At 36.8% G+C, this 14,681-nt stretch overlaps 1 protein-coding gene across 1 annotated transcript; it reads left to right on the top strand.

Annotated features, from left to right (window-relative positions):
- Positions 1–7,020: 7,020 nt before the first annotated feature.
- On the top strand, positions 7,021–10,294 carry LOC127720566 (golgin subfamily A member 6-like protein 7). The gene has a single exon (XM_052227177.1). The coding sequence runs from the start codon at positions 7,196–7,198 to the stop codon at positions 8,771–8,773; it is 1,578 nt and encodes a 525-aa protein (XP_052083137.1). The 5' UTR covers positions 7,021–7,195; the 3' UTR covers positions 8,774–10,294.
- Positions 10,295–14,681: the final 4,387 nt, after the last annotated feature.

Raw genomic sequence — 14,681 nt, 5'->3', positions numbered from 1 at the left:
GTCCCCTGGACAATTGATCTAATATTGCATTTTTAATACCACACATTTAATATTTTATAAGTATACCCTGCCGGACACAAATATATTGTAAATATTTAGATGGTTGTAATGAACTATGTTATATGTTATTTACTTTGTATGTTCTTACGCAGATCGTCTGCTAAATCAATGCGCGCGCAGTGGTGTCCGATTGTTTATTTCAAGCTTCTTTATCGATATTTTAGATGCTATAGCTTTGTTTTAATATTTTATGTATAAGGACAATCATAGGACAACTCAAGATGATTTCAATTCTATGTTTTTCAATATCGTAATTTTGTATAGTTCCGGCTACCCGGAAAGGACAAGTAACCATTGGATTAGTATGTCACGTGACACTTACAATTTAGTATATAAACGCGTGAGCATTCAGTAATGGCAGATAGCCCAAAGTTTTGCTGGCGGCAAGTTTGAACCTAGAAAACAATAAATTTCCAAATAAAGCAGTAATAACCTTTAGGTGAGAATTAGGATAACATAATGAAGTTTAAATAGCCGTCTTTTGTACAGTAAGCTATCTCCCACCACGTCGGACACCACAAATATGTATTTTAGGATTTATTATTCAGTACACTTGAACGCTATTGTTTATTTATATAAAATCATATAATGTTATATGATTTTTTTAACAGTTCAGCAAATAAAACTGTTAGCATTGAAAAGATCACTTTATTTTATCAAACTTGGATACATTCAAAAAGTATTTGCATTTACACTGGTAAAACAACTTGAGCTGGAGGACGCTCGTTCGAAATTAAAAACTATGGAAAGCCGTTAGCAACACAAATAGCACAGTAACAAATAAATACAAAGGAAGCCGTTTAATACACATACATTAACCAAACAGAGGAACTATATTTAAACACAAACTGAGGTGCTCCGGGGAGCAGATACTGCATTTTATGAGTGTTCGTATGTAAACTGCCCAGTATAGGACAGGATACTCTCGGGTGGCTTACAATTTGGTGTCAGAAGTGGGATGCTAAAATTCTAATTAGCATCCAGGATACGAACCTTGGAATAACCTGTCAACTTAACAATGTGGTTTAAGCCAGACGTGGTGGATTTACTGTACAAAAATTAATTATAACTAAAAAAAATATGAAACAACAAATAAAATTAAAAGTCTTTATTTAGAATATGGCTGATGCTGGTAGGAACTCCCCAGACCCTGAAATAAATTTCCGTAGGGAAAGGGATTTAGATGACTTAGGACAAGGGGATCAAATACATACTGATGACAATGACGACTTTGATAGGGAATCTATTTTACAAGGTCATGGTGATGAAATAGCTCAGAGACCTAAAGGACGGGATGAATATCAGAGACATGATTTTGATGATAGGAATGATAGGGGTAATCATAACATGCAACCAATTGGCCCACCAAAGGTAACACTTAAACCTGAACCCTTCTCTGGGAAGGATTGTTGGGAGGAATACTTGTCGCATTTTGAGGACTGCGCTGAATTGGGACAATGGGGAAATCGTACAAAACTGTTGTTTTTGGCAGCTAGCTTGAGGGGTCAAGCAAGGACATACTACATGAGCTTGTCTCCTGACGACAGGCGCACATACCAAATACTAACACAAAAGTTAGATCAAAGGTTTGGGAGTTCAAAACACAAAAATCGTTGGCTCTCAAAGTTAGAGATGCGCAGGCGCATGCCAGGGGAAAGCATAGCTGAAGTGGGGGATGACATAAGGCAATTAGCGCAAAAGGCGTACTATGACCTTGACTTAGCAGCGCAGGAGTCTCTAGCATTAAACCAGTTGTTTAAGGTAATATCTGTAGAAATGAAATGTCGCTGTATTGACAAGGAATGTCAAACAATAGCAGACGCTGTTGATGTTATAGAAAGATATGAGTCAATACTCGGGGATGGAGACAAAAAGAAATCAACAATCAGAGCTGTGGAGTCGAAGGACATCGAAGGACACACGAGTGAAAAGGATTATCAGAGCAATTTGCAGGCTTTACAAGATAGGATAGCAAAGCTGGAACAAGGACACGGGAATCGGGATACAAAGAGGGCAAATACTGGCAGGTGTTACAGTTGCAACTCACCAGACCATTTTATGAGGAACTGTCCACACAAAAACAACCAAAGAGCAAGAGGGAACTTCCAGGGCAACCAAAGACACAATACCTCTTTTAATAATAACCAGGGAAACGACAGAACGCTGGCTCAATAGGTCGTGAGTTAGTGACAGAAGATAAAAGGCCTGATATAAAGGGAGAAAAACATGTCCGGACAGAACATATAGGGGAAACAGATGATAATTGGGATAATGGGTTTTATACAAATGGGTTAATCTATGGGTTTCCTGTCAACTTTTTAATTGACAGTGGCTCAACAGCGTCAATATTATCTATTGAGGTTTACGAAAAATTGCCTTTAAATGTTTGGTGTTCTTTAGTGCCAAACAAGTCCGAAGTATTTGACGTTAATGGCAACAAAGTTTTTGCTATTAGATCAATCACATTAGAACTAAAGCTTGGTCTAGAAAATTTCAGTCAAAATTTTATGATATGTAATATAAATCAGGATGGAATACTTGGACAGGATTTCTTACTTAAGGAAGTAAGTAAAGTTAATTATCAGCGAATGGTCTTACACACGATCCACAACCAGGAAATACAATGTTGGATTGGAGGGAAGGCAAATATGATTTGCAGAGTAGAAATTAAAGACAACATGACAATTCCTCCAATGACGAGTACTATGATGCCTGTAGAAATACCGGGTGTAAATCATTTAACAGAATACGGATTAATAGAGGGCACGACAGGAACAGCAAAGTCTACATTAGCAATACCTGGGATTATAAATACAAAAGATCAAGCACACTTTGTTAATGTTGTCAACTATGGTGACGACGAAGTTAAACTGTATAAAAAGGAAACAATAGGAACATGTGAATCATATACTGAGCATGATTTGAAATCAGAGCAGATTAGAACACTACAAGAAGATTGCTTTACAGCTGGTGAAGAAATACCAGAACATCTTATTGACTTATTAAAAAGGAGTTCAACTTATTTAAATGAAAACCAAAGACAACAGCTTTCCAGACTCCTTTCACAGTACCAAAATGTCTTTTCACGGACAGATGATGACATAGGGAGGACAGACCTTGTAACACATAGAATAAATACAGGAAATGCAATACCCTTTAGGCAAAGATCTAGACGTATGCCACTTGGAAAGCAAGAGATGGAAAAATCAGAAGTCAACCGGATGTTGGACAAAGGAATCATTGAACCATCTTCTAGTCCTTGGGCATCGAATATTGTCCTTGTAATGAAGAAAAATGGCAGGCCTAGGTGCTGTGTTGATTACAGAATTTTGAATGACGTCACTAAAAAGGATTCCTACCCGATTCCGAGGGTAGACGAGTGCCTAGACTCGCTCGCTGGGGGGAAATTCTTCGGGTCAATGGACCTAAATTCAGGATTTTGGCAAATTGGCATGGCTCCCGACGACAAGGAAAAGACCGCATTTCTGACAAGTTTAGGGTTATATCAATTCACTGTCATGCCCTTTGGACTTGCAAATTCCCCATCTACTTTTGAGCGTCTTATGGAAAATGTTCTCAGAGGGCTACAGTGGAAAGAACTATTACTCTATATGGACGATATCATATCAGTAAGTTCAACATTTGAAGAGGGTCTTGGAAGGTTAGAAAGAATCTTTATACGCCTACAAAATGCACATCTAAAATTGAAACCTGCCAAATGCATTTTCTTTCAAAAACAAGTCAGGTTCCTTGGACATATCGTGTCTGAGGATGGAATTTCCACCGATCTAGAGAAAACAAAAGCTATAGATGACTGGCCAATCCCCAAATCTGCAAAACAGGTGCGCAGCTTTTTAGGACTTTGTTCTTACTATAGGCGATTTGTTAAGGGATTTGCAGCAATTGCAAGACCAATGCACAAAATTTGCGAAAAGAATAGCCGTTTTGCTTGGAATGACGAGTGTCAAAAGGCATTTGAACAGTTGAAAAATGCTTTAACAAGTACACCTGTGCTTGCCTACCCTCTTCCAAATTTGCCATTCATACTTGACACAGATGCAAGTGATAAGGCTGTCGGGGCAGTTTTGTCACAAATTCAAGAGGGTCTTGAACGAGTTATTGCATACATGAGCAAATCTATGAACATACATGAGCAGGCATACTGTGTAACTCGAAAAGAGCTACTTGCTGTAATTATAGCACTAAAGACATTTCATCATTATTTATATGGCCAGAAAGTTTTGCTGCGCACAGATAACGCAGCTGTATCATGGATGAAAAATCTAAAGAAACCCACTGGTCAAACAGCCAGATGGCTCGAAGAACTGGGAACTTACAATTTGACAGTGACACACAGGGCTGGAAGGAAACACTCAAATGCCGATGCTCTGTCCAGAAGACCTTGTAAATCATGCGAGAAACAAGAATCTGGAAACCACACAAGTGACGACGAAACAGACGAAATTCAACTTGAAGAATCTGATTTTGTTAACCAGGAGTTACATGAAAATGAGGAGCCAACACCAAGAATAGAAATAGTACGAATATGTACAAGAAGTCAGACAGGAAATCAGTCTAGTGCTACATCAAGTGGCTATTGCATAGAAGGATGGGACCCTGACAGTATTAGACAATGCCAATTGGAAGACCCAGACATGTCACTCATTGTGACATATCTTCAAGAAAAGAAAAATAAACCTGACTGGGACCAAGTATCAAAAGGAACATCATACCAGAAAACAATATGGCGACAATGGGATAGGCTGACAATAAACAATGGCATGCTTTATAGAAAATTTTATTGTTCTGATAAAGACGATGTAGACAACTTCAAATTGCAGCTCCTGGTACCAAAATCACACCAAAAGACAGTCTTTAAGTATTTCCATGACGTTCCATCTGCAGGTCATTTAGGACCAGATAAAATGCTAAGTAGGATCCAGCAGCTCTTTTACTGGCCAGCTATGAGAAGCTCAATAACAAGGTACTGCAAAGAATGTGACCAATGTGCTGCTAGGAAATCACTTAAACGAAACAAGGCTCCATTAGGTCAATACTTGGTTGGCGAGCCTATGGAACGTGTTGCGATTGATATTCTTGGTCCATTTCCGTTAACAAAACGACAAAACCGTTATGTTCTTGTCCTTTGTGACTGCTTTTCTAAATGGACTGAAGCATATGCTATTCCAGACCAGGAATCCCTGACCATTGCCCGGACCATCGTGAATGAATTTATTTGTAGGTTTGGTTCACCATTACAGCTTCACTCTGATCAAGGAAGGTCTTTTGAAGCAAAGCTGTTCCAAGATCTGTGTGATCTCCTAAAAATTGACAAAACTAGAAGTACAAGTCAACACCCCCAATCTAATGGAAGCGTTGAAAGATTTAACAGGACACTGCTAAGCATGCTAACATTTTATTGTCAAAATGATCAGAGAAACTGGGATGATATTTTGCCACAGGTTATGATGGCATACAGATCATCAGTCCACGCCAGCACAGGACAGACCCCTAACATGATGATGTTTGGCAGAAACATATTTCTTCCTATGGAAGCTGTTATTCCACGTCCTGATGGACCAGATGAATCCACTACCCCTGAAACGGATAAATATATAAATGAATTACAGGACGCTATGTTAAAGTCACATGTACTGGCTAGGAAACATCTTAAGCAGAATTCTGAGTATCAAAAACGTCACTATGACTTGAAAGCAGTAAAGCGCGAATTACAAATAGGTCAAGCTGTGTGGCTTTATGATGCATCAAAGAGAAAAGGAATTTGTCATAAGTTGACACTAAAATGGAAAGGACCATATGTTGTCACAAGGAAAATTGATGACATCACTTACCTTGTGAAAAGGTCAAAGAAACAGCCAGGGAAGGTCTACCACATCGATAGACTACTGCCCTATCAAGGACGAAATCCGCCCACTTGGTTCTCCAGTAGGAAGGCCTGAGATGCCTTTCATAGTTGTTGTTTGAATAGCCGAAATTAGTTGTACAAGTTGTTACGTTTTTAATTGTTTTGATGAGTTACTATGTTTAAGAGTAACTGTATGACTTATCTCAGACTGGAGAAAGTCATGTTGGAATTCCTAGAGTTGGATCCACTCTGGAAGAATATGTAAGGGAGACAAATGGCCATTGTTTCTCAGGACATATTATTGGCTGTAAGGGAAGGATGATCCTTCCTGCCAGGGGAATGGCAGATTAAACTGTACTGCCAAGCGTTTTATTTTATGCGCAAGCTGCGCGGCGGAAAGCAATTAACGACAACTTTTTGTCTTGAGGAGGCTTGAGATTTTTTTAATAGGGAGACCAAGGGGGTGGATATCATATTTTTTATTGAAATGTAGGCTGATCCATTTACTACCAGCATATGCCATATGGGGGGAGGATTTTAAAACACATAAGCAAATATAGTCACACAACAGCACACTACATACATATCTTTTATTGTATATGTTATATAAATGGTGGAGGGATTTTAAAGATTTGATTCGATTTCAGAATGAGACCATCATCACAAGTGGAGGTGAAGTGTTGGCTGTGTCCCATGACGTTTAGGACAAGGAGACAACTAAAGAACCATCTGGCAGCTGCCCCACACAAACGGCTTTCAGTCGTTTGTGTTTGGTGTCCTGAAGAGAAGTCGTACAGGAGGATTGTTGACCTGAAGGAGCACATCATGGCCAACCACCGCAGCAAAATAGAGATCATGCCGTACAGTTTCTTGAGTGAGAACAATGGGTTTTGGATGTCGAATTACCCAGAGACATATGCAAAGGTAATCTCACCATCAAATGAAAACTCCCAAGAGGCCATGAAAGCCAGGATTGAGGTCCTAGAATTCCTAAACAGGGTTGGAAACACCAACAGGAAGAAGGAGGATTGGACTCAAGGCTGGAAGTGTCCTAGGGAAATGGTTAGAGGTACGCAGGAGGAAGATGTTGAGCAGGAGAAAACCAATGGGTCATATTCACCAACACGCCCCACCATTTATGAAGGGCTGGCCCTCCAGCAACTTACATTAGGACTTGGGGATTCGACAGCCATCTTCAAATTAGACCTTGGAGTGTCTATACGATTCTATCAGATAAGTTTGAATGACTTGGTTCTAAGAGATCACAAAATGCTTGATGCTTTAATAAGGAGGATGACGGCACTGGTAAACACCAAGTATGCAGGATCACATACCTTCTCAGCCTCGATAGACGGTAAATTAAAGTCTATAGTGACGCCGGTAGTAGCTAGGAAACTATCCATATCAGAGGAATATATAGCAGACATAAAAACGTCCGATGAATTATTCCCAGGGAAACAGACAAAAGCCATCACAAATCCGTTATCACCACTTAAAACACCATCAACCTCAGATATTATATTGGAAGATGACAGTGACAATGAAGAACCAGAGATTCTGAACGAGAAAGCAACAAGCCAGAAGAAAAGTAAGAAGACAGAGAATGAAGGAGAGAAAAATGGAGAGAAAAGAAAGAAAAAGAATAACCACCAGGAACAGAAGGCTAAGAAAATAAAGCAAGGAAAGGGTGACAAGGAACAGGACGAGGAAGTCAGACTTAAAGAGGAAGAACTAAGGAAGCAGGAAAAACAAAAACAGGATGAGGAAATGAGACTACAGGAGGAAGAACAAAAGAGAAGGGAAGAACAGAAACAGGAGGAAATTAGACTGAAGGAGGAAGAACAAAAGAAGCAGGAAAAACGAAAACAGGACGAGGAAGTCAGACTAAAGGAGGCAGAACTAAAGAGAAAGGAAAAACAGAAACAGGAGGAGGAAATCAGACGGAAGGAAGAAGAACAAAGGAAGCAGGAAAAACAAAAACAGGATGAGGAAATGAGACTAAAGGAGGAAGAACAAAAGAGAAGGGAAGAACAGAAACAGGAGGAAATTAGACTGAAGGAGGAAGAACAAAAGAAGCAGGAAAAACGAAAACAGGACGAGGAAGTCAGACTAAAGGAGGCAGAACTAAAGAGAAAGGAAAAACAGAAACAGGAGGAGGAAATCAGACGGAAGGAGGAAGAACAAAGGAAGCAGGAAAAACAGAAACAGGACGAAGAAGAAAGGTTGAAGGAGGAAAAGAGGATACAAGAAGAAAAACACAATGAAGAAAGTAAAAGAAAGGAACTGGAAGCATCAGAAGATCGGGGCACAGATTGTACAACTCTAAACGGCAACATTACCGCAAGTGAACGGGCAAGGACACTTCTGAGGAAAGGTGGCATGCCACTTTTCCCAGCTGGGAGAAGGGAGTGGAATCAAGAAGAAGTCATCCCACTGATTACCATCCCGGCAGTTGTTAGTTGGCCACCTAAAAATTGGAAAAAGATGACTCCAGAGCAAAAGTATTTTAATTGGGAGTATGCCAGTATAGCTCTGGAGTTGAACTCGGGAAAGCAATTACAATTCACAAAGGAAGAGTTGCTACTCAAGTATCACTTTTTAGCATTACCAGGCACAAAAACACCGACAGGAAGTGAAGAAAACACAATGGCAACCAAATCTCGGTTTTATTTATATCAAGCTTTGGCTTATATAATAAAGAGTGACAAAGAAGACACATCAACTGTACAAACATTAAAGATGTTAGAAACTGCAGTGAAGGAGAGAGATAACTCCACAGACGATGAGATAAAGAGAATAGATGCTCTTGATATTCCCTTGAGACTCGGAGAAGACATTGAACACTAACATTTTAGATCTCAAACTTCATAATAATTATGTGCTAAAATTTTCAATTCAGGAGAATTCATTGTCTTTAAAGGTGGGGGAAGTGTAAGGTACTGGGGAATGTTATACTGAAACAAATAGGTATTAAATTGTGCGGTGTAATTTATAAGTAAATACTTAATTTGTGGCAAGACTGACACATATTTTATAATGATTTTTTACAATTGTGGCAGTAATCCACTATACTTATTACTATGATCACAAGTCAAAATTCAAGTTTTTACCAAATATTATCTTTTAAACTTAACGGTTGTGTTCTTACGCATAGTAACTTGGCTTGCAGCGAGCTAGAGAAACATTTTACATTTGAAATCAAAGATATGGCATTAATTTACTATTTTTTTATGGATTTCACAGGCCAAAGTTTCACTTTTTGCCAATAAATTACAGGGGGAGGCATTTCATTAGCTAAAACATAGTTTTACAAGTAAGGTGTGTACATATGTTGGTACAAAGGTGATATATATCCAGTAAAGTAACTGATTTTATGTGAAAGCTCTGGAATTTGAAATGATTTTATCATTGTTTACATTTTTTGTGTACAAGTGTTACGGCAGGGAATGTATGTAATTACTCATGGATTACCTTCTTCATGCTATATATCATGTAATTCCCGTATTAAGGATCATTTCTGGTAACCAAATATTCATATTTAAACGTCTGATATGCCTGGTATACATAGGGAAATACTTTAACTGCAATTGTTTACTGACCGGCGATTTTGCCGTCTGCCATTTTGTGGGGAATGAAACGTTGATTTTATCTCTTTTGATACAAATTCGTCCCCTGGACAATTGATCTAATATTGCATTTTTAATACCACACATTTAATATTTTATAAGTATACCCTGCCGGACACAAATATATTGTAAATATTTAGATGGTTGTAATGAACTATGTTATATGTTATTTACTTTGTATGTTCTTACGCAGATCGTCTGCTAAATCAATGCGCGCGCAGTGGTGTCCGATTGTTTATTTCAAGCTTCTTTATCGATATTTTAGATGCTATAGCTTTGTTTTAATATTTTATGTATAAGGACAATCATAGGACAACTCAAGATGATTTCAATTCTATGTTTTTCAATATCGTAATTTTGTATAGTTCCGGCTACCCGGAAAGGACAAGTAACCATTGGATTAGTATGTCACGTGACACTTACAATTTAGTATATAAACGCGTGAGCATTCAGTAATGGCAGATAGCCCAAAGTTTTGCTGGCGGCAAGTTTGAACCTAGAAAACAATAAATTTCCAAATAAAGCAGTAATAACCTTTAGGTGAGAATTAGGATAACATAATGAAGTTTAAATAGCCGTCTTTTGTACAGTAAGCTATCTCCCACCACGTCGGACACCACAAATATGTATTTTAGGATTTATTATTCAGTACACTTGAACGCTATTGTTTATTTATATAAAATCATATAATGTTATATGATTTTTTTAACAGTTCAGCAAATAAAACTGTTAGCATTGAAAAGATCACTTTATTTTATCAAACTTGGATACATTTAAAAAGTATTTGCATTTACACTGGTAAAACAACTTGAGCTGGAGGACGCTCGTTCGAAATTAAAAACTATGGAAAGCCGTTAGCAACACAAATAGCACAGTAACAAATAAATACAAAGGAAGCCGTTTAATACACATACATTAACCAAACAGAGGAACTATATTTAAACACAAACTGAGGTGCTCCGGGGAGCAGATACTGCATTTTATGAGTGTTCGTATGTAAACTGCCCAGTATAGGACAGGATACTCTCGGGTGGCTTACAATACTTATCCTTCCAAAGCAATTAAATCAGACATTGAATGATGGGTTTGTGATGTTGCATATGTGAACGGTGGTTTGTCTTGTATTTTTTCGTGGTTTAATTTGGACATGGCTTTGTAAATTTGTCTTTGATCAGACAGTTTTTAATCCTCTTTTAGGTATGTTCCGCCTTTCTTTTATGCTAAAATACATAACTCCGGATTAAGGGTTGCTGTCTACATGAAAGGTTTTGAACTATAAAGGGTTTCCAGTGGCATAGTTTAAGATAAAACGTAGGAAAAACTGTCTCCAAATACTAAATTGCCTTAAACCTCAGTGTCCCAATGTGATACCATCGGATAACTCATCACGGAATACATTCTTTCATAAGCCAAACGGTAGGTGTCCCGTGTGGAGTACTTTATGTTTTGCCTTTCGGGGGCACCTTGATTTTACCTCGATTTTTGGTTTGTAAAATGTTGATAAGTCTAGTTGTCTCACCTGCGTCTTCTGTCGCAGAAAATTTAGGGTTAGTGATCCGGTGGCGGCGGCGACGTTAGCTCTTGACTTTATATAAAAGCTTAGTATTTCGGACCTGGGTGCTTCATACTTTGTATACAGAGGCCTTAAGTATCTTACGAACTTTCCGTCAGTCATCTGTCCAATGGCCTTGGCCTCTTTTCATGGTTAAATGACTACTTGAAAAAAAAAGTTAAGATTTTTTGTTATGTAAATGTGCCAGAGTCATATTTGATTGATTGGTAATCAAATATGATTAGTATTAGTTAATATAGTTTTAGTCATATATTTAGTTCTTTGCTTATTATATTTGATACAGCTATGATTTTCACTCTTTAGTATTTAGTATATGGTAAGGAATGTGTTACATGTTTTAGTTTGTGATTGTCTTATCTATTTTTTAACTGTATAGTGTTATAGTGTTTATATGTAATTTGTCAGAACATTAACATTGAGATTGCTAGTGCTTATGCTTATTTATAATACTTTAGAGCACATGATTATGAGACGTTATTTGTGCATTTCATTTTAATATAAGAGAAGTAATAGCATTGGAATATATTTGACTTATTCCCCTTTGTCTATAAGTCTGTTTTATGTTGTTATGTGTTGTCTATGTAATGTGTATTAATTATTGTTATATATGTTAAAGGGTTTAATAATATGCAGTCAGTGTTAATAAAATCACTACAAAGAACCCATTTTGATGTATTGCAATTTGGACATAAATAGAGAAGTATATCAAAATTGTTATGAAGAAGTAATGATTTACTATGATTTGAGAATTTGTCTACAAATTGAAATACATCAGTTTTATCCTAAAATGTGTGACAGTCTTTATAAAGATGACCATAAAAGCCACAATTAAAGCAGATACCATTGAATGTATTTACAATGCTTTGTCTACCATGCTGTTCATTATTTTCATTATTGGACTGAGAACTATTTGTGCGGATGAAGATGTTTACAACCCTGTTAATGTTTCTAAGTAGCTGAATTGTACCCTGATTAGAAAGGTGTATGCCATCACGGTGATAGTAAGTAGACACAAGATTGCCGCCTCTGGAAACAAATGCATCCGTTTGTTTGATGATTTTAAAGTTAAGTTCTGTTGAATCCCATGTAAGATAGTATTATAAACATCTGTATTTACGTTCCGTCTTCGAAAAATTTCTGATATGACAATATCAATGTTTGGGTTTATAGATCTGACAGTTTTATCATAAACTCGTAGTTCTCTTTGAAGGCTTCTGGTTGTGTTCTGGACGAGGCATCATTTCCACCAACAACTAAAATTATACTTGTATAATGTTGAATATTAGACTTTCTAATTTTTTTTGTTAAAATTGGGACTGTTGCTCCTCTATTTGTTCGTATGTCAACATCTTTTCCAATTTTGCTGGCATCAATTCCTTTAATAATTGAACTTCCTATTATAAAAGTTTTATCTTTCCTATCGTATGGGAATGTTCGAAAGGTTTTTCTTTTTGTTTGAGATTGATCTAATGCCTTTGATGTACTGGCTGTGTTGCTGTTAATAATATTAACATTACGATATTCTATATTTTCATTTGATTTTTCAATCTCAATAGTTACTTGTTTGGCGATGCACTGACTACGGCTTGGTATATCTTTTACTCTATCAGAGAGGCTTTGTATTTTATTGTGAACTTGACTAAAATTTTTGTCTTGCTCAATTTTTACAAGCTTGACACTGTTTTCAATTTCACGCAAATGTTGTCTGGTGTTCGTCATTTGTACACATTTGTTTAAAAAAAGCAGTTATCCTATCGTTAACTTGGTTGATTTTATTTTGAAAATCTTGTTTATCTTCGATGCGTTGTTCATCTATTGATTTAACGAGTTCAAATAAACTGTCGGTTTTATCTAATAATTGATGTAAAAGTGATTTTACAGAATTTTCATTCTTGTGTGATATTTTCACGTGCTTGTAATAAATAATTCATTAATATTCTGTAATGGTTGGCTTACGGTACCTGTATCGGAATGAATTTCTTGTATATCTTCTTTGTTTTTCATGTTACTATTATTTTCGGTTGAAATCTCAGAATTATCTTCATGGATATTATTATTTTCAGTATTTGTACACATGTATTAGATGTAATAGAAGTAATAGATTTAGCTTGCGAAAGTTCAATTTTTTTCACATGATTTTTTTATTTGTCGTGGTTGAATTTGAATGATTTTTCTGTTCCGGAAAGTTTACAGAAATCATGTCATAAATGCATTTATTTAGCATATTCAGAGATCAACTGGTTTTCCATTAATTTGATAGTTTTTCATACAGTTTAGTACTTCTGGAAGATGATCATTGATGAACACAAGTAACTTTTTTCCATTTACTAGTAAGGACGAAGTTGTATGGTACATATTAATAGAAAAACAACTAAGTTTTATTTTTCGGCCTCGTGTATCAAATCCTTCACATTTTATTTTATATTGATCTTCAACATTGACTGTTTCGGATTTGTCAAATACCTTTTTGTATATGATGTTTCCTTCATTTTCCTTCCTTTTATTATCATAAAAAGTATTTAGTGCCCATCTGAATGATTCATAGCAGCTAGCGCCTGTTAGATTGTATCGAAAATGCTCATTTTGGGTTGCATCAAGTTTTTTTTTTAAGAGATCTTTGTTTATTTAATGAATAATCTTTTGCAATAGTTTCATTTGCAATTAATGTTTGTTCATTTTGAAGAGATATGGACGTCGCCATTTTTAGAAACAATAGTTGCTAACGACGCAACAATTAAAAGTTAAATTGTGACATTCTGTTTCCTAGATACTGCAGTCCATATGAGCCGTTGGAGATAAAGGACAAGAGGTCCAAATAACATACAGACAAACAAAAGCTGGAGAGCTTTTATAAATTTTAAATTACAATGAGCATGATGATCGTAGTATGAATGTAGTCGGGTCGTAAGAACAGCGTGCTAAAATCGTACTATGGTCTCGAACAGCGGCTCATACTAATGAGCGTGGTATAAACGTGGTATAGTCGTAGTGGAAGCGTGTTTGGGTCGCAGTAAGAAAGTGATGGTCGCAGTGAAGTCGTAGTAAAGTCGCTGTGAGATCGTAGCGCAGTCTTCCCGACTAGAATCGCGCTTTCGCTTCGCTGTCGCTACGATGGTACAGAGACCTTTGCGATCACCACGACCTAACTGCGCTCTAACTACGCTTCTACTACGACCTACGATCGTCAAAATTTTCATTTTTTTCACAGATCGTAGTGCGATCGTGGCCTAGTGGGACTGCGGTATTAACAATTATAAGTATCTTGGTTTAAAATTTATATCTAGTGGACTTTTTAAGCAAGGAAAGGAAGAATTATACAAAAAATCACTAAAAGCTGTATTCAAATTGCGAACTTCATCATCTTTCAATCCAAGTATTTCACTCTATTACATATATATGACCATACAATAAAACCCATTTTAATGTATGGCAGTGAAATTTCAGGAATGCTCAAAACTAGCTCTGCAGCATGCCAGAAAGAAAGTAAATATTTATTACAGCACCTTTTTATGAACGATTTTTTAGATGAATCCAATTTAAAATATATGAAGTATAT

The sequence above is a fragment of the Mytilus californianus genome, unplaced genomic scaffold (assembly GCF_021869535.1).
Source record: "Mytilus californianus isolate M0D057914Y unplaced genomic scaffold, xbMytCali1.0.p SCAF_11, whole genome shotgun sequence".
NCBI lineage: Eukaryota > Metazoa > Mollusca > Bivalvia > Mytilida > Mytilidae > Mytilus > Mytilus californianus.
Note: the sequence above shows the minus strand (reverse complement) of the source record. Positions and strands in the feature narration are given on the sequence as shown.

What these genes read in the sequence shown, in the direction of transcription:
- LOC127720566 (XM_052227177.1), top strand. Translation starts at nt 7,196, where the DNA reads ATGCTTGATGCTTTAATAAGGAGGATGACGGCACTGGTAAACACCAAG.